Below are 25,302 nucleotides of genomic sequence, written 5' to 3'. Positions count from 1 at the left end.
TAAGAAAGTGAAAATCAAAATCAACAAAAAACTATGAACCAGAGACACTTTTTGGGGGGTGGGGGGCAGGAGGGGAGGGATTGGGGTCAGAATGGGGGGGTTGCAATTGTATGGGGAATATAAAAATAAAATTTATTATTTAAAAAAATGAATATATTATATAAATAATATATAGAACAGACCATCTGTAATATCTAGATTAGCTTTCCTGCTTTTAACACCATGTTCTTTGTAACATGTCATTCCATTTACTATTTATTATGTTTATTGATTATTGTGTAACATCTATAGAATGTCAATTCCTCAATGGCAGAAATCTTTGTACAGTGTTTCATTTACCTTGAAAAGTTCTTATCACATCAATAATTCATTATATCTGAAAAGTCAAAACTATAGGGACATTCATTAGTTTCAGTTATTTGATTTTTAATAATTAAAACTATATAGACATACTTTGAATGACTATGGCTTATTTAACAAATAAATAATAACTTCATGATAAATTTATAATATAGATGTATTTCTATTAGATATATTTATATATCTGTATATATGCATCTGCATAGTTTGTTTTGGTTTTTTCATAATTATAATCATGAAATAGTCAACAATTATATAGAAGTGAGTTAATATATTATGCAAAAGCCAATAAATAATATTTACCACTTAATTAATCCATGGACACTATTTTTCATTATTTTTGTAGCCTTTTTAATGGCCAAATAAAAATATGCAATTTTTATTCTCTCTATGGGATGGAAAGAACAATAAATTATTTCTTGAAATGAGTTTGGATGTAATTAGAATGGTGCTAATTATATTCTATTTTAATGGATACCAATCAAGGCTCTACTAAAGATCAGTAAGTTCATGTGGAAGGTTAATGACTAGAGAAATTAATTCAATTAATTTTCTAATGCAAACAGAAGTCACGGAAAGTTTTTCTGTCCTCTGTTGATTGAAAAGCAAAAGTTCCAACAGCAATTATTACAGCATATCAGTGATACAATGAATTTAGAACATTTAATTTTATCTCAAAATGACATCTAGAAAGTTTTCATATATAACAATCATGATACTTGAAATAAAAATAATTATAATGACATTTATATAAATTGTACTAAAAGTGAGCACTGCAGTTGTCTTATATGCCTAACAAGTGGTCTACTTATTTCCTGATATAAAAAACAAACAAACAAACAAACAACATTCTCAAATCAAGCTTGATATTCAAAGTGGGTTATATTAACTGTTCTTTGTCATTATTTCCCATATCCTACTATTACCCATGAGATGCTTAGATAGGTCTACATACTTTAAATAGAGTTTTGTCCGCCCCAACTTATTGCTCAGTTAAAACAAACAAACAAAAAACTGAGACCCTACAGTTTTTATAAATTCAAATAGAGGTGTCCCTTCCTACCTCTATCCCTCTCTTTTGCTATTCTCTCTCTCCACGGAGACGGTACTGCGATCTAGGTGCATTACTGAATCATATGGTAGTTCCATCTTTAATTCTCCAGGGATATCTATAGAGTGTTTCCCTTAGTGTCTGCACTGATTAATATCACTAACAACAGTGTTTAGAGATTCTCATTGTTTCACATCTTTACCAGTTCTTAACACTTGTCTTTTAACAGGTGTGCTTTTGGCTATTAAACTACATGACTTTTTAAAATATTTTGTATTTCAAATCCTTGTCAAGCATAATATTTTCACATATTTTCTTGTATTCTGCAGGTTGACTTTTCTTTTGCCATGAATAAAATTTTGCTTTATGTCCCACTGATTTCTGTGTTTGCTTTTGTTGTCATTCAGAAAGCTGTAAAAAAAAAAAAAAAAGAAGTCAAAAAAAAAAAATGTCCCCATGTTTCTCTTTAGGGCTTTCATGATTGTACGCATTACAATTAGCCTTTTACTCCATTTCCAGTTAATTGTTGTAAGTGTTCTAAATAGGAGTTTAATTTATTACTTTGCAAGTGACAATCAAAGTATCCCTCAAAAAAACATTAATTAAAAAAAACCTGCAATTCTCCCATTGAGTTTTCTTGGCTCTTGTCAAATACTGAGTACACTGAATCTTTCACATTTTTTTTGCAACTATTGCAATAACTTTTTAAGTAGGGTAACATATTTTAAGGTTTTAATGTAGGGTAACATATTTATTGAATCAATCTTGTATCCCAGGTATTCATTCTACTTGATCATAGTGATTTCTCCTTCCAATATGCTGTTCAATTTGATTTGTTAGTATTTTGCTGAAAAAGGTTGTGCCTATATTTATTGGAGGTATCAGCCTATATTTTTTTCTTTTAGTGTTCTGATCTGACTTTGGTGTTGGGAGAAAGTGATTTTGTAAAATGAGTTGGGAAGTGTTTTCTCTTCTTCAATATTGTGGAAAAGTTTAGGAAGGATTAGCAGATGATTCTTTGAATGTCACTGTAAGGGTACCTTGGCTAAGTGGCGCCACAGGATATGCTCTGTGATCGGGTAAGTTCACAGGTTGCTTTTGGTAATTAAGCAAAGTTGTTTTTTCTTTTTGTTTTATGTTTTGTTTGTGAGAATTTGGCATTGGATGGGGTTTTAGACTGTGGTCTGTGATTGGGAAATTACAGACTCCAAGACTGGTCAGGTCACTGTTCAGGCTCCCTGCCTATATGGGTGTAGAGACTATATTCATTCAATATTTAGGGTTGCTTGCTAGAATCCCTTCCTGAGTGGGATGCCTCAGGGCTTCCAGATATCTGTAGTTATGCTCCCCAGTGGTATAGCACTGGGAGCTATGCTAAGAAAAGCAACACATTCCTTAGCTATGCTAAGGAAAGCAACACATTTGTTTACCTACCCAGGTGGGTCTGTAGAAAATGCTCTAATGACCATTAAGATCAGTTGGCTGGGGATCCAAATCATAAGAACTGCTAAAGAAACTCCGTATAGATGGGGAGAGGTATATACAGACCATTGTGTCTGTCCATGGAACTGATGCAAATAGGAAATCAGACTGCCAACATCTGTGCAGTGCTTTCTGAAAATCAAGCATCCCTTCTCTATATGACAGCTGGGAGTTGTGAGACAACCTAGATAGCAGAAATTGTAAGCTTGCAGGATGAGTTATCCTGAGTCCTATTTGAACATACTAAAGCATGAGCCTGTGAGCCCTGTCCAAACAACTTGGCCCACCATACTGACCATGAAGAGCCATGATAATCAATAACCATTCGATCCTGACTAACGATTATTCACAATATCCTGAAGGGAGAAGGCTGAGAGCCCTCGTATATAGTTGGGATGTAACCTGTCTGTGCAAGCCTGGGTTTAACCCAGTATCAAACAAGCTATGATGATGTTCTCCCTTTCCCTAGTTTACGGACTTACCCTTTAAATATCTCATTCTAATTCCCTTTGAGGAACTGGTTCTCTTTCATCACTGGTTCCCTCATGTATGAATTAATTAAACCTTGCTTGGTGCAACTACACCTCATGTTCTGATAAATTCTTCCCCTAGAGAGCAAATGACCCACTATTTTGGCCTTGGCCCTGTAACAGTTGAGCTCCACAGACCCCACGATGACCCCTTTGAGGTGAGTACCGAGTAGACCTTCTAGAAATCGTCATTTAATACTGGAGGAGGTGGATATCAAGTTGGATTCTCATTTTCATTCTGGAAAATTACAGGTCATGTCAGCCCTCTCACTAAGGGGCTGTGCTGTCCTTAGGGAGGGGACAACACTGTCAACATGCAACTATCCTTTTCCTCATTCCAATGAGATCCCTTTCAGTTTCTATTGTCCAGGGGGCTGCTTCAACCTCTTTTCCTGGGTTCTGGAATTTTCTAAATGAGTTACTAGCTGATCTTGTGCAGAGAAGTCTGACATAGCAATACCGTCATCTTGTTGATATCACTCTCCTATATCATAATAATCAAAGCCCTACTAATTCTGATTCAGAATCAGTCTTAATGAATGCTAAATATATTTACTATTCACACTGAATTAAAGAAACATTTGTTTATTTGTGAGGGATGAAAAACATCTCACATGAGATTAATGAGCAGGGACCTTTAGAAAGGGATCAGAAAAACTTAGAGTGGTGCAAAAGACAAGAGAAACAAATGCAATGAGAATGAGAAAGGAATACCAGGACTGAATGTTATAGACATGCCAATGAAAATGAAAACTAATTTAAAGTATACAATGAATTTAGCATGAGCAGGTTGAAGAATTTGCAAGTGCTCAGCATGCTAAATATATCAGCAAAAGTCAGGGTATAGGTTGTCACATGGAACAGTATAAGTGCCTTTGGGAAAGGAAAAAAGTAGTTTTGGATGGACTGCACACATGACATTTCAGAGTTCAAGGTGTTCAAAGGGTAATAAGAATACAGTGAGGACATGTGATAATATAGATTCTAGCATAGCAGAAATACACAACCAAAAGCAGCCATCAAATACTATCAGAGGGCCTCCCTGGTGGTGCAAGGGGTTAAGTCTCAGCACTATAAAGCTATCCCAGAGCCAGTGCAGCACAAGTTCAATCTCCGGCCAGGGAGCTGACCAACATGGTACAGTAGACCTCTCTTGTCTCACCCACTGCTACCCTCACCAGTGAATTTCAGTATATCCACCTGTTCTGCTCCCTGCTCTATCTCTTGTGATTCCTCTCACACACACCCCCACACCTCTAGCCTATAGCCCAGTTCTTGTATGCATAAGTAAATAAATCTTAAAAAAATAAACAAACAAACAAACAAAACAAATACTATCATAGAAAGTGAACAAAGCCTTAAGGTCTGGAGGCCATCACATTGACAAGAGAATCTCTCATGAGAACTTACAGTGGTATGCAATAAAGGATTGGTTGCCAAGGATTTTATATTCTTCAGGATGGTTTCCAACAATGATCAAAGATTTTTTTTTTTTTTAAATAGGGCCTCCCCAGTGGCACAGAAGGTTGAGTGCAGAGCTGTGAAGCTGTCTGCAGCCTCTGCAGTGCCGGTTGGATTCCTGGCCGGACAGGGAGATACCCACATGGCGCAGCAGACCTCTCCTGTCTCTCCCGTTGCTCCCCTCAGCAGTGCTTTCGGTCCGTCTGCCTGTTCTGCTCCCCGCTCTGTCTTTGTTAATTCTCTCACCCTCCCGTTGTCTCTGGCCTATACCTCAGCTCTTGTATAAATAAAATAAATCTTTAAAAAAATTTAAAAAAGATTTTTTTAAATATAAAATATTCATAAATCATTTCTTAAACACAGACAAAATGAAAAAAAAAATAACAGACAAATTAGTAATCCTAAAGTTTTGTATAGCCATTCTAAATCTGATCAGTCAAAAGATACTTCCCCAGTGAATTAATGATGTTCTGACTCAAAAATGGAACCTGCTTTCAAACCCTGAGACTTTTTTTCACTTTAGATAGCCAACAGGCAATTTCACTGACATACATCTTTTTTTTTTAAAGATTTATTTATTTATACAAGAAACGGGGTATAGGCCAGATGCGCAGGAGTGTGAGAGGATTCATCAGAGACAGAGTGGGGAACAGAACAGGGAGACTGACAAATACGCTGTTGAGGAAAGCAGTGGGCAAGACAGGAGAGGTTTGTTTCGCCATGTGGGACCCTCGCCAGCGGGCCGGGATCAAACCCATGCTGCAGAGGCTGCAAACAGCTTCACAGTGTAGCACCCAACCGCCTGCACCAACAGGGAGGCCCTCACTGACATATATCTTCAAGCTATTTAGCCAAATGCCACCTTTGCAGTGACGACCATTTCACTCTATACCTAATAGACCATTCCTTGTTTTATGTTGCTCTTTATAGCATTTAGCACCATCTAAAGAAGTGCATGATTAACCCATTAATTTGTGTATTGCCCATGCCCCACACCTGGAATACAGTATACATGAGTTTTGGCATGTTGATAATCTTTTTTTTCTAATGCAATTTTTAGGCTTAAGAAATGTCTGAAACAAAGAGGTACTCAAAAATGTTTGACGGAATGAATCTGCCAAATGTGTCAAACTGCCTTGCAAAGTAACTGTTCAATATGCAAACTCCCACTGTACGAAAGGGGCTGTTTTCACATCACATTCATCTATGTTTTGTAGTATAAAAATTGTTGCTGTTTTTGGAAATTGGTAGATAGAAAAACTTATCTTGTGATCACTTTAATTTTTATTTCATTAAATTATGAGGCATGTTGAGCATATTACCATTTTGCCATCAACAATTAATTTATTTTGCCCAATTTAAGGCAGGTTTTGTTCCTTTCATTATCAAATTTTAGGACTTGTAAATATATTTAGGAAATTGGCATTTCGACTGTGAATTGTGCTACCAATATCCTTCCATTTCTATTTAGGTATTTTTTCTGACCATGTAAGCATCTTTGGAAACTATCGTGAATATTGAAGGGCAAAGGACCCTAGGCTGAACTTCTCTTCAAATCAATTTAATCCGATACTAGTTCAAGAATTTGTGTTTGGTACTGTAAATATAATAGTTACTATCTATGCAAAACAAAAAGTTTCACTTATTCAGAGATTTTTCTAATCCTACAGTGGGGCACAGTTTTTAAGTAGCAATTTAAGACTGGGATTGCTACCTCATAATTAAAAGAAAAATCCCTTCTGATAACTATGCTAGTTGGGCCAAAATCTGTTAAAATACAATGACCTTGTTCCCATTTGAAAGTGGTCAAGCAATTCCTTTTTTTACCAACTATCTCATAAAAAAGTAAACTGAGATCTATAAGCTCACAAGGAGGCAGTCAGGCAAAAACTGTATTTGTGCTTTCCAAACAGGATGGGAAGAAAGAACATTAGATCTGAGAGAAAATTCATTTGACATAATGAAGCGAAAGAAGAAGGCCAGTGAGGCAGGCGAGGAGCAAATGTAGTTTGGGGGAAAATGAGGGAGTGGAGAGGGCTATTATAAGAATACAGAAGTAGATAGAAGCTACACCTGGTAGTCATTTATTTGATTATAGAATTGGTTTATACATATACACTTAATAATTGTATTGTCTCATGAGAACAGCAGTAAAATACATCTGATAGAATCAAATCATCAAATGTGGTAGACTAGAATGAAATAGACTGCCTATTAAAATACCCTTTAACAGTGTATTTTATTGAATATAATAAAAAATGCATATGCTGTATATTTGATGAATATTTCCTTAAATTCTGTCTATAATTATCAGTTGGTTATAAAAGTTAGTAACTATTACTTATTATCTATTTATTACCAGCAAGTTATTAAAGCAGTAGTAATGTATTTAAAATATTTATTCTATATGGCAGTAAGAATAGAAAATAACAATTTATATCACAAAATTTTTATATAGTAAGCTGATGAAATTGTATCACTTTGATTTAGCACTCTGAATTTTGTAATTAAAAAATGCCAGAACTTTATTATAAAAGACGAGGTACAATTAGTCAGTGACTTTGGATAAGTTCTTAATTCAGTGCTAATTTAAATGACTCCATTGTCCTATTACACGGGGGAAAGGAAAATAAATGTCACCTTGTTTCAAAATGCGAGGAAGTGTCATCTTTGATATTATTAGTCTCTGCATTGTGTTAGTCAAGCTGATTTTATGTTCTGGAGCAAAACCCATGGCTCATAAACTCAACAGAGGTGAGTGAGTTATGATAGTCTTGAAAATACGTTAATGAAATTCTGCAAACATCAGTATGCTACATTAGTCTTCATCACATTTGGCTTTATTAAACACACAGATAGATGGGAGGCTCTCATGTATGCCAATTGTTTTGCTTCTTCAAAATGACCTAAGGAAATATAAAAGGTTTTCTATTTTTCAAATATCTTACCATCATGTGTAAATGACAAAAATTTCATAGTTTGATGACTTACGGAATGAGTTTACAATTTTGTCATCATCATGATTTAATATTCATTTATAATATCTTGGATACCACAAGAGAAAAGAGGGGACACTGCAAAGACACAGTCTCTACCCTTAAATCACGTTTGCTTATTTTCTCTTAAGGCTAGAAAAAAATAGTGTTTGTCTCAGAACACATGATTGAAAAACTGAAATTTTCCATCACAACCAATGGGGCTTAAGCCATACGGAGGACTAAGGTAATCTGTTCATTCCAAGGCAGAATGAAAGCTATACTAACCAATAATAAATGTACAAATGTTGAGGTCACTGAAATAAAGTTTGCTCCATCAATGTAATTAGACAAATGTTCAGTTTTGAAACTTTTTAATTAAAATTAAAAACAAGAATAGCAAGCAGAATTTTCTTTTTTCACTTTGGGGCAATTTTTAACATCATGCAATTAAGTTAGATAATGAAAATGAAGTTTGCAGTCACTTCTAATTTACAACCTAAAATATTATATAAATTGTATTATATAGCATACTTTATCTCTCTGGAACATTGTTTTAATATATCCTAAATTATAATCATAGTAAAATATTTCAAATACCAAAATATCACATATTTCCAATTATAGTTTCACATTTACCCAAAGTATATTCTTTTCTGAAGCCAAAACTTATCTATGTATGTGTATATATATGTGTGTGTTTATATATATTTATATATATAAAACTTCATGTGTGTGAGCATACATATGTGTGTATATATATAATTGTGTATATAAATACCTTAGTATAATGCACTTCTTTTATGCATGGCAAGATAAAGATGGTTACACTATGTATGCCTTATATAATATAGCATTATAAGTGAATGCTCCTCAAGGGAAAACTTGCTTTGGTTGTATTTTTATTCACATTTCTTGATTATGATTGGTATTGTTCACTATTATTATTTTTGTTGTCACTGTGGACTTTTTGTATCTCTTATCCTGAACATAACGCAATACTGTGTATTTTCTAAACACTCAGTGCCTTTGATTGGTTATATAAATATATATTGCCCATCTAATCTATCTACATATACATATATCTACATGTATATCATACATATATGTGTGTACATACATTATGAATAGTGAGGTGGAGCTTTTTATACATTTTTGTAAAATTAAAAATTAAAGGGAATCATATGCATCAAAAGATTTTAAATGCAACAAAAGCTGTAAGTACAGTTTGATTTTTAAATTTCATATTATTAAATACATAAAAAAGTAGAAATATTTAAAAACATGGGTAGAATTCTTGTGATATTTTAGTATCTTCTCATTTCTGATAATGCCTTTAGGTAATATAGATATTGGCCTACTATTGTAAAAATATTAAAATGTGAATTACTCTTTGTTCCATTTAAAATCAAAATTTATCTTATCAGTTGGTAAGTAGTTGAAAACTACTATTGTAAACAGAAATTCACTGTCACTCATTTTTTGCATATTAGCAAAAAAAATATGGAGACTGTGTGAAAGGATCTAAAATCCAAATTCCATTTTCACTTGGTTTCATTAAACCTGTACTTGAAAGAGAACTCAAGGATGATGCTTTGTGTTTCCTGATCAGAATCCCACACCTAGCAAACCTCAACCAATCTCTTACAGACTTCTCCCCAAGACACTGTTACCATAGTGACTGGTCAATTTTAGAAAAATTTGAGTGAAGAACGTTTACTTAATATGTTTGTGATGTCCTAACAGAGTATGTCCTAAAGAGGTCTTGTATTATACTATCTCAAATTGGGCCTGGTCTTATCAAAAGGCTCAGTTCAAACATTGTGGAAAGGATGGCAATTTTCTACTGCAACAGTTGACACAGTTGACATCAGCCAAGTTTCCTTTTAATTTTCTGATTATACAAACTAAGTAGCACTGTAGCCGACCATCCAGTTACTGTGAACCTAGGAACATAACGCTCTGTTTCATTAGCCACTGCCCTGCATTCCAGCAGATCAAGACGCTTCATTGTCTCTCCTCTCCTTCAACTCCTTGTGATAATTATACTCCCACAGTTAAATGCTGTTCCTGTGTTTTCCTGTTTTGAGATTCCATGAAACCACTGTTATTAGAAAGCTGTTTCTTTAAGCAATCCTCTCTATTAACAATGACTTACAAAATACCACAAAAAAAACAAGAGGCTTTTCATCAGTATATTTCTTATTATGTAAGGGGATAGAACCCTACTGAGCATTCTCAGAAACAATTATTGCATGTTGGGTTCTGTAGGGCCAAATGCAAAGTTAATAATAAGAGATTTTATTCTCCCATTTGAAAATATAGAGATTCTTCCCCCCTCCTTTGTTTTTTGAGCCTCCACATCTGAAAATTGTAATTATAAGTACTTTTCCCACTTATTGAAAAAAACTTTAATAGATACAAATATGATTATTATACATAAATTATAAGTAAATTTATAAAATCTTCACAATATATTATTTATAAGATATTTATACAATTATGTAGCATTTTATATAAATATATCTTATACACTTATTATTATTCTAGAAATCCTCTTGAAAACAGCTTTTTGACAGCATTATGGCAGGAATATCTTTCTCAAGGACTTGGAAACCTTTTATTAAAAACGTAAGCATCAAAATATATTGTCCCTTTATCTCAGTCTGCAGCAAAGCTTGAAACTACCTTTAGTGGGCTTCTAAAGCCCACCTGGAACTTTGTTCCAAGTTGCATTTTACATTTTGTAATGAAGATATAAGAAGTTTATTCCTCTCTTCTTTAAAATCACTTAGCTAACACAGATGGTCTCCCCATTTTCTATGTGAAGTTAGGAAGAGCTATTTGTGACCAATGGCAATGTCAAGTTCTCTAATGTGAGAAGTTATATTTACGTTTATCTTGAGAACATATATATATATATATATATATATGTATATATATATAAATGGATAGTATCAGCTTCTATGAAGACTGCATGAAACTGAGATTCTTTACTACCTTTATAATCTCACAGTAGATTATCTGTGACATACATAACATTATGGTTTAAAACTTATTCCATAATAAAAGTACATTTCTCTACTGTGAAAGGGTTTATGAATTGGGAGATTTTTTTAATTATAGTTCCCTGATAATTCTCGGTCTGTACTCAATGAGTGTACTCTATGTCCATCACATGCTGCTTATTCCTTCTTTAACATTCTGAAAAGAATGTTTAACATTCTGAAAAGAATCTCCAGTTCATTCGCTTTAGGTCAGTGCAAATCTCAGATTATTATCCCAACAAAGATATCATCTCAACAGATAGGTTTTGAACTTCAGATATCCTTGCAAAATATTGAATCAACTGTAAGGGTTAATGTATCCATATTAATGAAAACTCTACCCAGACTTATGTACAGCCCCTTTCTACACTATGCTGAGATTCATTTCCACCACCATTTTGTGCTTCCCAAGTCTTAAAGAGTGATTTTCTTTCTGGTTCAAACTTGTACTTAGATTGACTTCGCAACCTAAGGTGATAAAATACGTACAACTATTCTTAAGAGGAATAAGCATTTACTTGTGAAAGAACTGCTTTTTGTGAGTACGTTATAAGGTTTCTCTTGATTTGTGGAAAGTGACTACCTGTTCTTTCTAAGAAAACTTAGAATCAAACAAATCAGGTATTTTAGATTATCTAACTATATTTTCCTATACCAATCTCAGATATCTTTCCTTATGAGTTGCTTATCTGGTAACAGCATACTATTCAGTATTGCACATTTAATATTCTCTTAAGAGTGTTTACAAGGCTCAGGGTGCAGACATTTCAATTCTATCAATTATTAAACTATAAATGTTAAGTCAAAGTTAAAGATGTCACAGAAGCTCTCTGGTTTATAATCATTTATTAGATTAGCAGACAACTGCTCTCAGTGAATTATATTCTTCCTTTTGCAAGAAGTTCAGTACCATCGAAAGCATCATCCCCATTTCACTATAATTATGTTTACTGTTGTTTCATACTGATTAAATATAGCATTAATTTCCTTCCTCCCATGATTCATCTCAACTAAAAATGCATGCAGACTCTCCGACAGGCAGAGACGAGGGAAACAACAAACCAAAACGCCCAACAAGAAAAACGGATGCAGCAAGTGGGACTGTGAGTGGAAAGGAACTATTTCAGCCACCACACCCCGTGAACGGGAGCTGAGGCGAACCCTGCAGGATCCGCCGCGGAGGTGAGCTCCAGGCGCCAGTAAAGAGAGCCCCGCCCACCAGGAGGAGACCAGCACCAGCACACAGCCCCAGCCGCCCGGTAAGCTTGCGCGAAAGCGGCGCTCGATTGCAGCTGCCCAGGGCCCTGCGCCTGCGACCTAGGCTTGCGGGGAGACGGCGGAGGCCCTCCCTGAGTGAGCAGGAACAAGGCGCCCAGGCAGGGGAGCGGGATTCAAAAGGCGCCATTCCCGCGCCACTGATCTGGGCTACAGCCCGCGTCCTGGAACTGAGGGCTTTGGAACTGAGACCCGGGCGGAGGCCCTCCCTGAGTGAGCAGGAACAAGGCGCCCAGGCAGGGGAGCGGGATTCAAAAGGCGCCATTCCCGCGCCACTGATCTGGGCTACAGCCCGCGTCCTGGAACTGAGGGCTTTGGAACTGAGACCCGGGGCACGAAATTAGGGGCGTGGGTTCCCCACGACGGTGGGGCACAAGGCAGACACAGCACCCCAAAGCCGTTGAGGTGTACCCTACCATCCCCGCTCTGCTCCCTGTCCCACGGGGTGGAAAATCAGCTCCCCAAGGGCTCTAGGAGAGATCTCTGGTGCCACCTAGCGACTTGACCCCAGCACAGGCTACTGAAGGAGCTAGTGGCCAGCTGGGGAGTTAGCCCACACCGGGCCCCTTCTGAACAAGTAGTCTGAGCCCACAGGGAGAGCGAGCACCCACAGCCGGGGCAGACCAGGCGCGCAGAATAGTGTGCCTGAGACCAGAAGCGCAGGGAGTGTGTCCCACATCACCATTTTAGAACAGGGACATTTCTTCAGTAAAGACTACCTGCAGAAGGCTTCCTCAGGAGCCAGAGGTGAGCGGGGGAAGTTCGCCCACGCCAGACCCCCTCTGGCCTGCAGTCCAAGCCCAGAGGGGAGCAGGAACCCACCGCCGAGGCAGACCAGGCGCACAGGGGAGTGTGTCCCCACATCGGCATTTTAGAACAGGGACCTTTCTCCAGTAAAGGCTGCTTGAAACTGACAGATGACTCCTGGAAGAACCAGAGGGGAACAGAGAAGCCCACCCAAGATGCCGGCAAGTCCCAACAACACAGTGTCCCAACACATACGGCAAATTAGAAAACAGACAGTAGGGAGGAGAAGAACCACACGCAACCTAGCAACTCTCCAGAGAAAAAGCACACCACAAAAAGAAAGCCAGCCCCCAGATTGCAACGACAATAACTTGGAAGAATTTCTGAGCCTTCCAGAAAGAGAATTTAAAATTGCCGTGATTAAAAAACTGACAGAAGTCATAAAGGAAAACAATGATAAGGGAAAAATAATCAACGATCAGAAGAATGCAATTGAGTCCCTAGAGAGGGAAAACAATGGTCAGAAGAAAGAAATTGAGTCCCTAAAGAGGGAAGTAAAAGAAATGCAGGAGATCAAAGAATTAATGGAAGAACTAAAGAATTCTGGGAAAAGCAATGAAAGCAGAATAGATGAAATGGAAGAACGAATAAGTAATCTTGAAGACACAGAAATAAAAGAACCAAAACAGAGAAGGAAAGAGAAGTACGAAGGAAAAAGAACGAAGAAAGACTTCGGGAACTATCGGACTCCATGAGGAAAGGAAATATAAGAGTTATAGGAATACCAGAAGGAGAGGAGAGAGATGTAGGAACAGAGAAAATATTCAAAGAGATAATTGAAGAGAACTTCCCAAATGTGAAGAAGGAGCTGAAAATTGATATACAAGAAGCAAGAAGAACACCAAACTTCCACGACGAAAGGAAAAATACAGCAAGACACATAATAGTAAAGCTCCCAAGAATCCAGGACAAGGAAAAAATAATGAAGCTGGCAAGAGGGAAGAAACAGATAACATTCAAAGGAAAACCAATCAGGCTGACATCAGACTTCTCCGAAGAAACACTACGGGCAAGGAGAGAGTGGAGGGACATAGTCAACAGACTCCAAGAAAACAGATGCCAACCAAGAATTCTCTATCCCGCAAAGCTCTCCTTCCTCTTTGAAGAAAGAATATGGACCTTCCCAGACAAACAGAAACTCCGGAATTTCATTGCAACTAAACCCCCACTCCAAAAATACTACAAGGAGTTCTAAAGCCAGAACCTCAGAGCGACGAATAACAATGAAAGAAGGCCAAAAAAAAAAAAAAAGTTATTAAAAGAATAAATAAATAAAATCAAAGGAAAGACAAACACAATGGCAAATACAGATGTTAACATATCAATATTAACTCTAAATGTAAATGGACTAAACTCTTCAATAAAAAGACACAGAGTTGCAGCCTGGATTAAGAAACAAAACCCAACCTTTTGCTGTCTCCAGGAAACACATTTAGCTACAAAAGATAAAAATAGGCTCAAAGTTAAAGGATGGAAAACAATCCTACAAGCAAATGGACCAAAAAAGAAAGCAGGAACAGCTATACTTATATCAGATAAAACAGATTTCAAACTCAAAAAGATAAAAAGAGACCCCAATGGTCACTACATTATGATCAAGGGGACAATACTTCAAGAAGAAATAACACTCATTAACATATACTCACCAAACGAAGGAGCACCAAAATATATCAGACAACTGTTGTCCTCTCAGAAAACAGACATCAGAGAAAACACATACGTAGTGGGAGACTTCAACACACCACTATCAACAATGGATAGATCAACAAGACAAAAAATAAGTAAAGAAACCAAAGCTCTAAATAAAGACCTAGAGCAATTGGGCTTAACAGACATCTATAGAACACTAAACCCCAAAAAAACGGAGTACACATTTTTCTCAAGCGCACACGGATCATTCTCCAGGATCGATCACATACTGGGGCACAAGACAAACATCAACAGATACACCAAGATTGAAATCATATCAACCATCTTTTCTGACCATGAAGGCATCAAACTAGAAATAAACCATAAAAAGAAGGCAAGGAACTTTCCTACCTCATGGAGATTAAAAACCACACTACTGGAAGACCATTGGACTAATGAGGAGATCAAAGAAGAAATTAAAAAATTCTTTGAATTGAACGACAAGGAGGACACCAATATCCTAAATGTATGGGATGCAGCAAAAGCAGTAATAAGAGGAAAATATATAGCAATAGAAGCTCACATCAAGAAACAAGAAAGAACGCAAAGAAACAACCTAATCTCGAAGCTCAAAGATCTAGAAAAAGAACAACAAGAAAACCCCAAAACCAGTAGAAGAAAAGAAATAATAAAAACCAAAGCAGAAATAAATGAAATTGAAACTAAAAAAACAATCCAAAAGATCAATGAAACCAAGAGCTGGTTCTTTGAAAAAATCAATAAAATAGACAAACCCCTAGCCAGGCTCACAAAGGAAAAAAGGGAGAAAGCACAAATAAACAGGATCATCAATGAAAGAGGAGACATCACAACGGACACAGCAGAAATCAAAAGAATAATCAGTAACTACTATGAACAGTTATATGGAAACAAGTTTAACAATCTAGAGGAGATGGACAAATTCCTACAACTCTACAATCACCCAAAGCTAGATAAAGAAGAAATAGAACACCTAAACAGACCAATTACAATTAGCGAAATTGAAATGGTAATCAAAAACCTCCCCAAAAACAAAAGCCCAGGACCTGATGGATTTACAAATGAATTCTACCAAACATTCAGAGACGAATTAGTGCCTATCCTTCACAAACTCTTCCAAAAAATTGAGAAGGAAGGGACAATACCAAACACGTTCTATGAAGCCAACATTACACTAATACCAAAACCGAACAAGGACAACACAAAAAAGGAAAACTACAGGCCAATCTCCCTAATGAACACTGATGCAAAAATCCTCAATAAAATTTTAGCTATCAGAATCCAACAATGTATCCATAAGATAATTCACCACGACCAAGTTGGATTCATTCCAGGGGCACAAGGATGGTTTAACATCCGAAAATCAATCAACGTTATCCAACACATCAACAAAAAGAAATATAAAAACCATATGATAATATCAATAGATGCTGAGAAAGCTTTCGACAAAGTGCAACACCCATTCATGATAAAAGCCCTTGAAGTTCTTGGGATACAAGGAACATACCTCAACATCATAAAGGCCATCTATGACAAGCCAACAGCCAGTATCATTCTCAATGGTGAAAAGCTGAAAGCAATTCCATTAAGATCTGGAACAAGACAAGGATGTCCACTCTCACCATTGCTTTTCAATATAATACTGGAAGTCCTAGCCAGGGCAATAAGACAAGAGAAAGACATCCAAGGAATCCAAATAGGAAAAGAAGAAGTCAAACTATCACTATTTGCAGACGATATGATATTATACATAGAGAACCCCAAAAACTCCACAGAAAAGCTAATTCAACTCATCAATCAGTTCAGTAAAGTGGCAGGATACAAATCAACACGCAAAAGTCAGTAGCCTTCCTATACACAAACAATAAATCTGAAGAAGAAGAAATCGAAAAGACCATCCCTTTTGTTATTGAAACAAAAAAAATCAAATATTTGGGAATAAATCTAACAAAAGAGGTAAAGGACCTATACAAAGAAAACTATAAAACACTGTTAAAAGAAATAGAAGAAGACACAAAGAAATGGAGAGACATCCCCTGCTCATGGATTGGAAGAATAAACATTATTAAAATGGCCATCCTTCCAAAAGCAATATACAGATTCAATGCTATTCCAATCAAAATTTCAATGTCATTCTTCAAAGAAATAGAAAAATTATTGATGAAATTCATATGGAATCACCAAAAACCCCGAATAGCCAAAGCTCTCCTGAAAAAAAAAGAAGGGAATGGAGGCATCAGACTCCCAGACTTCAAACTATACTACAAAGCCATAATCATCAAAACTGCATGGTATTGGAACAAGAACAGACATACAGACCAATGGAATCGAATAGAAAATCCAGAAATAAACCCACAGATTTATGGTCAACTAATCTTTGACAAAGGAGCAAAGACTATGCATTGGAGCAAAGAAAGTTTGTTCAATAAATGGTGCTGGGAAAACTGGGTCGCTACATGCAAAAGAATGAAGCTTGACCACCACCTCACACCATACACAAAAATCAACTCAAAATGGATTAAAGAACTAGACATAAGACCTGAAACCATAAAATACATAGAAGGAAATATAGGCGAAACACTACGTGATTTGCACATCAAAGACATCTTTACAGACACATCACTCAAAGCAGTGATAGTGAAGGCAAAGATAAACAGCTGGGACTATATCAAATTAAAGAGCTTTTGCACAGCAAAAGAGACAATAACAAAAACAAAGAGAAACCCCACCAACTGGGAGAACATTTTTGCACCCAACACTAATGATAAAGGACTGATCACAAAAATCTGCAAAGAGCTGATGAGACTCAACAACAACAAAGAAAATAATCCAGTCAAAAAATGGGCAGAAGAGCTTAAAAGAAACTTCTCTGAAGAGGAAATGCAAATGGCCAACAGGCATATGAAAAAATGTTCAACATCACTTGTCATCAGGGAAATGCAAATCAAAACTACCATGAGATACCATCTTACACCAGTGAGAATGGCACATATTAAAAAAACTAGCAACAACAAATGTTGGCGAGGGTGTGGAGAAAAAGGAACTCTTCTGCACTGTTGGTGGGAGTGCAAACTGGTCCAACCACTGTGGAAAGCTGTGTGGAGATTTCTGGACCTACTAAACATAGAGCTTCCATATGACCCAGCAATTCCACTCCTAGGTATTTACCCAAAGGACACAGAAACATCAATTCCAAAGAACACCTGCACCCCTATGTTTATAGCAGCACTGTTTACAATAGCTAAGCTTTGGAAACAACCCAAATGCCCAAAAATATATGACTGGATCAAGAAGATGTGGTACATATATACCATGGAATATTACTCAGCATTCAAAAAAGATAAACACATGCAATTTGCTGCAACATGGATGGCGCTGGAAGGGATCATGCTCAGCGAAATAAGCCAAAAAGAAAAAGAAAAATACCGGATGGTCTCACTCATAGCAGGAATCTAGAAAACTTAAATAATGGACCAGGAAAATGAAAAACTATAAGAAAGTGAAAATCAAAATCAACAAAAAACTATGAACCAGAGACACTTTTAGGGGGGCGGGGGCGGGAGGGGAGGGATTGGGGTCAGAATGGGGGGCGGCAATTGTATGGGGAATATAACAATAAAATTTATAAAAAAAAAAAAAAAAAAAAAGAAAGCTCAAAACATAAAGGACTTATAAAAAAAAAAAAAAAAAAAAAAAGAAAATATTAGAAAGTAAGCTTGAACAGGGAATTAAATTATTTTTTATAAAGTTCACCTTTTTGTTTTCAAAAGCGAGTATATATATTTCTTGGTATAAGGACTTAAAAATAGTACCTGAGTTCTGTTGTATGCCACCTATTAAATTAAAACATTTGATAAAAAAAAAAAAATAAAAAAATAAAAATGCATGCACTATTAAGCAACTGTGATATGAAATTTCCAAAAATTACTATCATCTAAAACACCAGAATCAGTAGGTTCATTGTTATTTTAAGTCAGGTGGACATCCACTTCTGAAATCCCATCCTGAGGGCTTGCTTTCTGAAACAGCCCCTATATAGCAATTTTCTGAACCTGAATTTCTTAAAAAAAATAAATAAATCCACATGTGGACTAAACATCAATACTTATTTGAAATATATAACCTAGGGGAATAAGAGTAAGAAAATAGATTTCAAAGATGACAAAAGATAGGAAGAAACATACCACAATGCATTACCCTCTTGAATTGTTGCTTCCTGAAAAAATGCAGTTATTTCCCTATAGATAATTCTTTTCAGTCATATGAAATGAATTCTTAGACAAACTGGAGCAGTTCACTAAAATCAGAAAAGGAGAAAAAAAAATCATCCTTTTGTTCTTTTATTTTCTGTTCATTTGTTTTCTTTACAAAATTTTTGTTTCAAAAATTTGTTAATATGTTTACTTCTTTCTTTTTTGATCTATTTTCTGAGGCAACATTGGTTTACAATACTGTATTTGGCTCAGAGGTACAAGATCATACCACTTCAAATGTATGTTATCATATCACACCCACCATGGCACCCATTGTCTGCTACAAGTCAAGTGGACCCCACTACACTGATTTAGATTCAAACCAGAAAATTTCCAACGCTTGAGACTAACTTTCCCCATAACTAGAGGCTCTGTTTTAACTAAGCTTATTTTAACAGCAATATGGCCTGTCACAGCATGAACAGAAATCTGATTTCTAGAGTGGTTAAATAACAAACCAGCTAATGCAAGATAAGTGTATATATGAGGTGGAAACAAAAAATTACTTCCTGATTAAAATTAATGTGGGACATTAAAAACAGTGCTGCTAAAATTTTTCATATGATCACAAAATTTGATTCAATACCACACCATGCACAAAGCCATTTCTAGATAATTTAGAAGTAAATATTTTGAAAAATATTCAGAATATATTCATATCTCAGTGAAGGAAATAATTAACAAAGAAGGTTGATATGGTAATAAAATATTAAAAATAAAAAATTATCTAAAATAATTTTAAGAATATCTGTGTTCAAACTGTATGTGAAACTTGTATAAAGTCCCAAATTGGGAGAAGATACTTAGAACTCATGTAGATTACAAAAAAAAGCAATAGATTATGTGTAGTACCTTGAGAAACACATGGTTGACAATAAATATCTATTGAAGTGCACAAAGCAGACATTTGAAGGAATAAAAATTATGAGGTAATATTAATAACCAGTAGTAATCTATATAATCATTAGTAATTAAACTGCAATGATGTATAATTTGACACTCACTGAAGTGACAAATATAAATGTAAAATTACAAAATATAAATTAGATAGGATATAAGGCAAAATTCCTTTAGCAAACTAAGGATAGAAGACAACATCTTTGACATCAAAAACACTTAAAAACACACCTACATCAAGCATTATAAATGATAGATATATGGATTATTCATTCTCTAAAATAATAAGATAGCAGTGCCAACTTTGATCTCTCAGTCTTAACATGATGCTATGTATTATAACTAGCACTATAAGACAATAAAAAGGGGAGAGATGGTGAGGAAATGAAGGCAGCAAGATTTACCTTTAGTTAAAATGTGACAAAAATTTTGATCCTATTTCATTAAAAGATTAGAAATAAAATAAAATGAACATGCTTGTGAGTATGAAAAGTAATAGACACAAATAAACAGGATTTCTTTTCTAGAGCAATAATCAACTAAAAGAACTATCTAACTAGATTTACTCTAGTATATACATGGGAAAATAAATCAATAAGTGAATGAAAAACTACTCTACTAAATCAGGCTAACTGCTATACTTCAAAGAAAAATTCAATGTAATTTCCAGAGCATCTAGAAATTGAACTTCAGATTCATCTGGCTTAAATGTGAATTAAAAAAAAAATCATGAAACAAATACAGAAAATGTACATATTAGGTTTACAAAAAGGACTTTTCAAACAGTATCTCCAAAGCATAAAACATAGTATGAAGAACTGATGGATCTACTTATGAACATATCATATACAAAGCTTAGCAAATGTTATATACAAATCCAAAATCCTATAAGCTTAAAACTAATTTTAAAAAGAACTGCAAATCTCTAAGAAAAAAAAAACATAAAACACAATGAAAATGGAGAACACATGAAAAATTCAGAGAATAAAAATAAAACAAAGAAATTCTACATAATGTATACAAAATAGTAAGTCAGTAAATTAAAATGATGGAATGCTATGCTGGGTACCAAGTAAAGACCATGTTAACGAAAGAAGTGACTAGATCATTTCAAATGTTTTTCTCATAGATCAAGACTGAATATTAGCCTTTGGATATGTCGATGTTCATGTTGCCACTAACCTCAGTTACAAATCATTTGTGTAGTGAGCTTTGGACAAAATTCTGATTGCAGTGTTAAGAAAAAATATGATAAATACTAAAATGCTGGTAATTTCAGATGTTTTTATTGAAGTAATAGTGTATTCTTTCTTTTTAAAAAATGATGTCTTGATGCAGTTTTGAGCACTGACTAGAAAGTCCATCAATTTTTCTTCTTGAGTATTTGAGTAAATCCACATCAACCACTTTAATTATAGGTCTCCCAACTCTGTGACCACTGTGAAGCTACCCTAATAACCCTGTAACTATGTGTCAAACATCATTATTCCCAAAAATCCACAGAATTATCCAAATTATAAAATTTACAGATAATCCAAGATACCTACCAAGCTAAACCCACACTCCCTGTCATCATACATGAATTTCATATAGTTCCAATTTATTGGTACCCTGTCCTGAGATACGATCTCCTTTGTGCATGTGAATGCCCAGTCTTGTCTCCTCCAAAGCTGTGAATAACAGCATTGCCTTTCACCTACCTGAATGTCATTGCCTTGTGCCTTGTCATCAGAATCATTAAACCATAAAATATATACCTTTTGAGAACTTTTGCTGTTGGTAATAGAACTGGAGTGATAGAAAGATTTGAGGGCAGAGGAAGTATGTTTTCTCTTTAATATATTTGTTAACCTGCAGCATATTTGTATGCTGATAAGAAAATTTAGTACAGAAGGAAGTGGTGTTGATTCAGAGAAAAGGTGAGACCATGAAAGGAAAAACGATCTAGTAACAAGCCAATCATACAGGTTGATAGATGTATTGTTTAGAGGAAGGGAGATTTAAAATCAATTTATTTCTAAAGTAGAAATAAAAAAAAAATTGTGACAGTAACACTAAGCTTATGCCACACTATCACTGTATACTGGCTCTCAAGAGTATACATTTCAGCAAAACACAGTTAAAACTTCAAATCACTAATGTGTCGTGCTATGGATCAAGGAATTTCCTCTAGAGTGTGAAAACTTGGCTTCTTTTCATTAAACTAAAAAAAAAAAAAAATCATGCCACACGAATTGCTGAGCTCCACATTTCTCCATGGAAATTAACCAATTTAAACAAACAAAAAGCAGTGAAATGTGATTCATTCACTTACAATTAAGACTAAGCCAGTATATCCAGCATCAAAATATAATTTTTCTTTGGACTACTATTGTCCCCTGAGTATTCAGTAGTTGTATAAAGGGTCAGGCTTATTAAATTTTGAAAATCCTCTGGGAAGTTGCTGCCCAACCCGTATCTTTTCTGAGCAATATTGCATCAATGAGAAATGTGCGGGTGTTTGGTTTTATGTATATTTTTGCAGCCTATCCAATTTTAAAGAGCTTGGGTCAAAAAAATTCTACCTGATATTTATTCATGGTAAATTTTTCTTTAGTTCAGTAAAGTATATTTAAATCGTCAAGCTTAGATTTTAATATTTTCTTTGGTGGAAAATGATGACTATGTTTTTGCACTCTTTCTAATCAACACCATTTAATTTTCTTATCTGTTAATATAAAAGTACTCTAGGCCTCTTTCTGTCTCCAGTGGCCAAAGCAAGAGGAGTCCCCTCCAAGTCCAAGTACCTGCAATGACTCGTCTCATGTTGGGAAATGCTTCAGCTGCCTTGTCAAAAGGACATGCACATATACAGAACCGAACTCCATAAACTTAAAGCCACAACTCCTTCCACTACAAGGAGCTCATTCACCACAAAACTGCAGGCGTGAGCCAGCTGCAGATGGCAAAGCTGTAGTAGTGGTCAAGGTACTGGAATTTGAACCCATCTGATTGACACCAAATCTACTCTTCCTGACACAGTCTGTTGATCAGGATACTTTTCAAATGTAACCTTATTTGAATATAATTTAAACCTCGGCCTCCCCGGTGGCGCAGCGGTTGAGCGCTGGGTTGCGAAGCTGCCCGCGGCCTCTGCGGCGCCAGTTCGATCCTCGGCTTCTCCCAGGCCACCGGAGGAGGATCCACCACATGGTGCGCAGACCTCTCCTGCCACCCGCTGCTCCCCTCAGCAGTGTACTTCAGTCCTTCTGCCTGCTCTGCTCCCCGCTCTGGCTCTGGTGAATTCTCTCACCCTCCCGCGCTTCTGACTGTACCCAGTGCATGTATAAACAAAACAAACCAAAACAAAATATAATAAATAAATAAATAAATGCCTCTATAAAAAAAAAAAAAAGAATTTAAAAAAAAAAAAAAAAAACCTCAATTCCCAGAACTCAGAAGTCTAACAGTCTAACTGAGAAATATGGAAAAAGAAAATGTGATTCTCCTTTCATATCTCTTGTGAAAAATAATCTTACTAGCAAAGTTATACATAATTTGATAAAGCATAGTTTGGGAAAATGATGAAACAAACTGAGCAATTTTCATTCAGTATGTCCTATCTAGTTGTGTTCAAAATATATTTTACTAATATCATTTATATTTCCTGTGCTTTCAGTCTCAGCTTTGTTTTATTTATCATGATACAGTGTATATGTCATATTCTAGAAATACTTCTTAAACTAGCATTTCTATATCCCTATATATAGACATAAGAAGACAAAACTGTTATAATCTACACACAGAAAAATACTGCTCATATTTATATCATCATAAAAGAATTTCAATTCCTATAGAAGTATAGAAAGATAAATCTTCAAGAATATGATATTAGTCAGAAGTACAATCAAGTATTTAGAAAGCTACTGTTTTATGTATGAATGTTGATAGGGTAGTTCAAAATTATCTTTGAGTCAGATAGCAAATCTTTTGTGAAAATATGCCTGTATTAATGGAACATCATTTGAAATTTGTTTAATGAGAACAGTATTTCAAAAATACCAAACATTAACAAATTATTTGTTTATTCTGATTTATGTTTCTTTAAAATATTTAATATTACCTATTTCGCAGTGCCTACTTTTCTCTCAGCTAAAAATGCATTGTGCTTTATAATCTAGTTAATAAATATAGAAAGTTATAAAGGTAGAAAAATGTCAGATTTTGTATTTTCTCTAGGTAGATGCTGAAAAGTATTCCTACTGAAAATGCTTTTGATGCCCTTTTGAATTTCCGACTTAACAACTTTTATTCATTGGGTGTGACACCATTTTTATTCTCCCAATGTACCTAACAGAAATATGGTTGAATTCATTGAGTTTTCCATAAACAAATTTTCAAGTAAAAGCATTATCATGCCAAGAAATAGATGGGAATTAAAGAAAGCTGGCCAGGCAGGCACCATAGATTATTGAAGGGAAGGTTTATTTCCAGGAAGAGATGACAGCTCTACTCAACTACAATCTTTGGGTCAGATTGTGCAGTGATTTAGTTCCAGAGCATGATCTTAAGCAGAAAAAGTGACATGCATCCTATAAATCTTGACATGCAGCAGGAAAAATGCTCTTACACTCAGGCATTGCATGTTTCAGGATATGGAAAGTAAATTTGAAGTAACAATACTAAGAAAAAAACCTGATTATGGACTATGATCATATAGGGAGACTTATTTTATTTGTTGAGAGTAGGAAATTAAAATAGGTCATACCACAAAGAACAGGGTAGTATGATAACATCTGATGAGAATGTTTGCTTCTTGTAAGATTTTACAAATAGTACAATGACTATATATACAAAAATTTACTCAAGATCAGGGACACAAGAGGCGAGAAACAAAACTAAATCTTTACAAAGATGTACTAGAAATTTAGTATTTTAACACAACTTATGTAGAGCAAAATATTTAGACCACGCTGAGCTTAGAAAATGAGTTTTAGGCTTCCCTGGTGGCACATTCGCACTCATTGTAGCACAAATTCGATCCACAGCCAGAGAGGTGACCCACATGGAGCAGTAGACCTTTCCTGTCTTGCCCACTGCTCCCCTCAGCAGTGTATTTCAGTCAATCTGCCTGTTCTGCGCCCCACTCTGTCTCTGGTGAATCCTCTCACCTCCCTGCATCTCTGGCCTGCACCTCAGCTCTTGTATGCATAAATAAATAAATCTTAAAAAAAAAAAAGAGTATTGCTGTGAGGATGTATTAGAGACACTCCAGGTCATCAATCTAACCATTCCAATTAAGAGGTTGCTTGTTAGACTATATTAATACTCTATACATATTCTCATTATACATACATATTATAATATACATATATGTTTCATATGTTCTTATGTATACAAACATACATAAATATGATGGTATTTATAGTTTATAGCAGACAAGGTCTTACCTTGTCCTGTAACTTTGATTACAGCAATGTTTACTAGGAATTGATTTAGAAATCTGCTACTATCAAA

The 25,302-nt window shown here is 35.4% G+C and overlaps 1 protein-coding gene across 1 annotated transcript in view; it reads right to left on the bottom strand.

Annotated features, from left to right (window-relative positions):
* Nucleotides 1–1,118: 1,118 nt before the first annotated feature.
* Nucleotides 1,119–25,302, bottom strand: part of LOC129146944 (uncharacterized) — an 87,920-nt gene continuing 63,736 nt past the window's right edge. Inside the window, exon 4 of the mRNA XM_054701675.1 lies at nt 1,119–1,822. Within this exon, the coding sequence (XP_054557650.1) occupies nt 1,690–1,822 (133 nt within the window). The 3' untranslated portion in view covers nt 1,119–1,689. The remainder of the gene's footprint in view (nt 1,823–25,302) is intronic.

The sequence above is a fragment of the Talpa occidentalis genome, unplaced genomic scaffold (assembly GCF_014898055.3).
Source record: "Talpa occidentalis isolate TD23 unplaced genomic scaffold, MPIMG_talOcc4v2.1 talOcc4.5, whole genome shotgun sequence".
Classification (NCBI taxonomy): domain Eukaryota; kingdom Metazoa; phylum Chordata; class Mammalia; order Eulipotyphla; family Talpidae; genus Talpa; species Talpa occidentalis.
The sequence above is the reverse complement of the archived record's forward strand: the minus strand, read 5'-3'. Positions and strand labels throughout refer to the sequence as shown.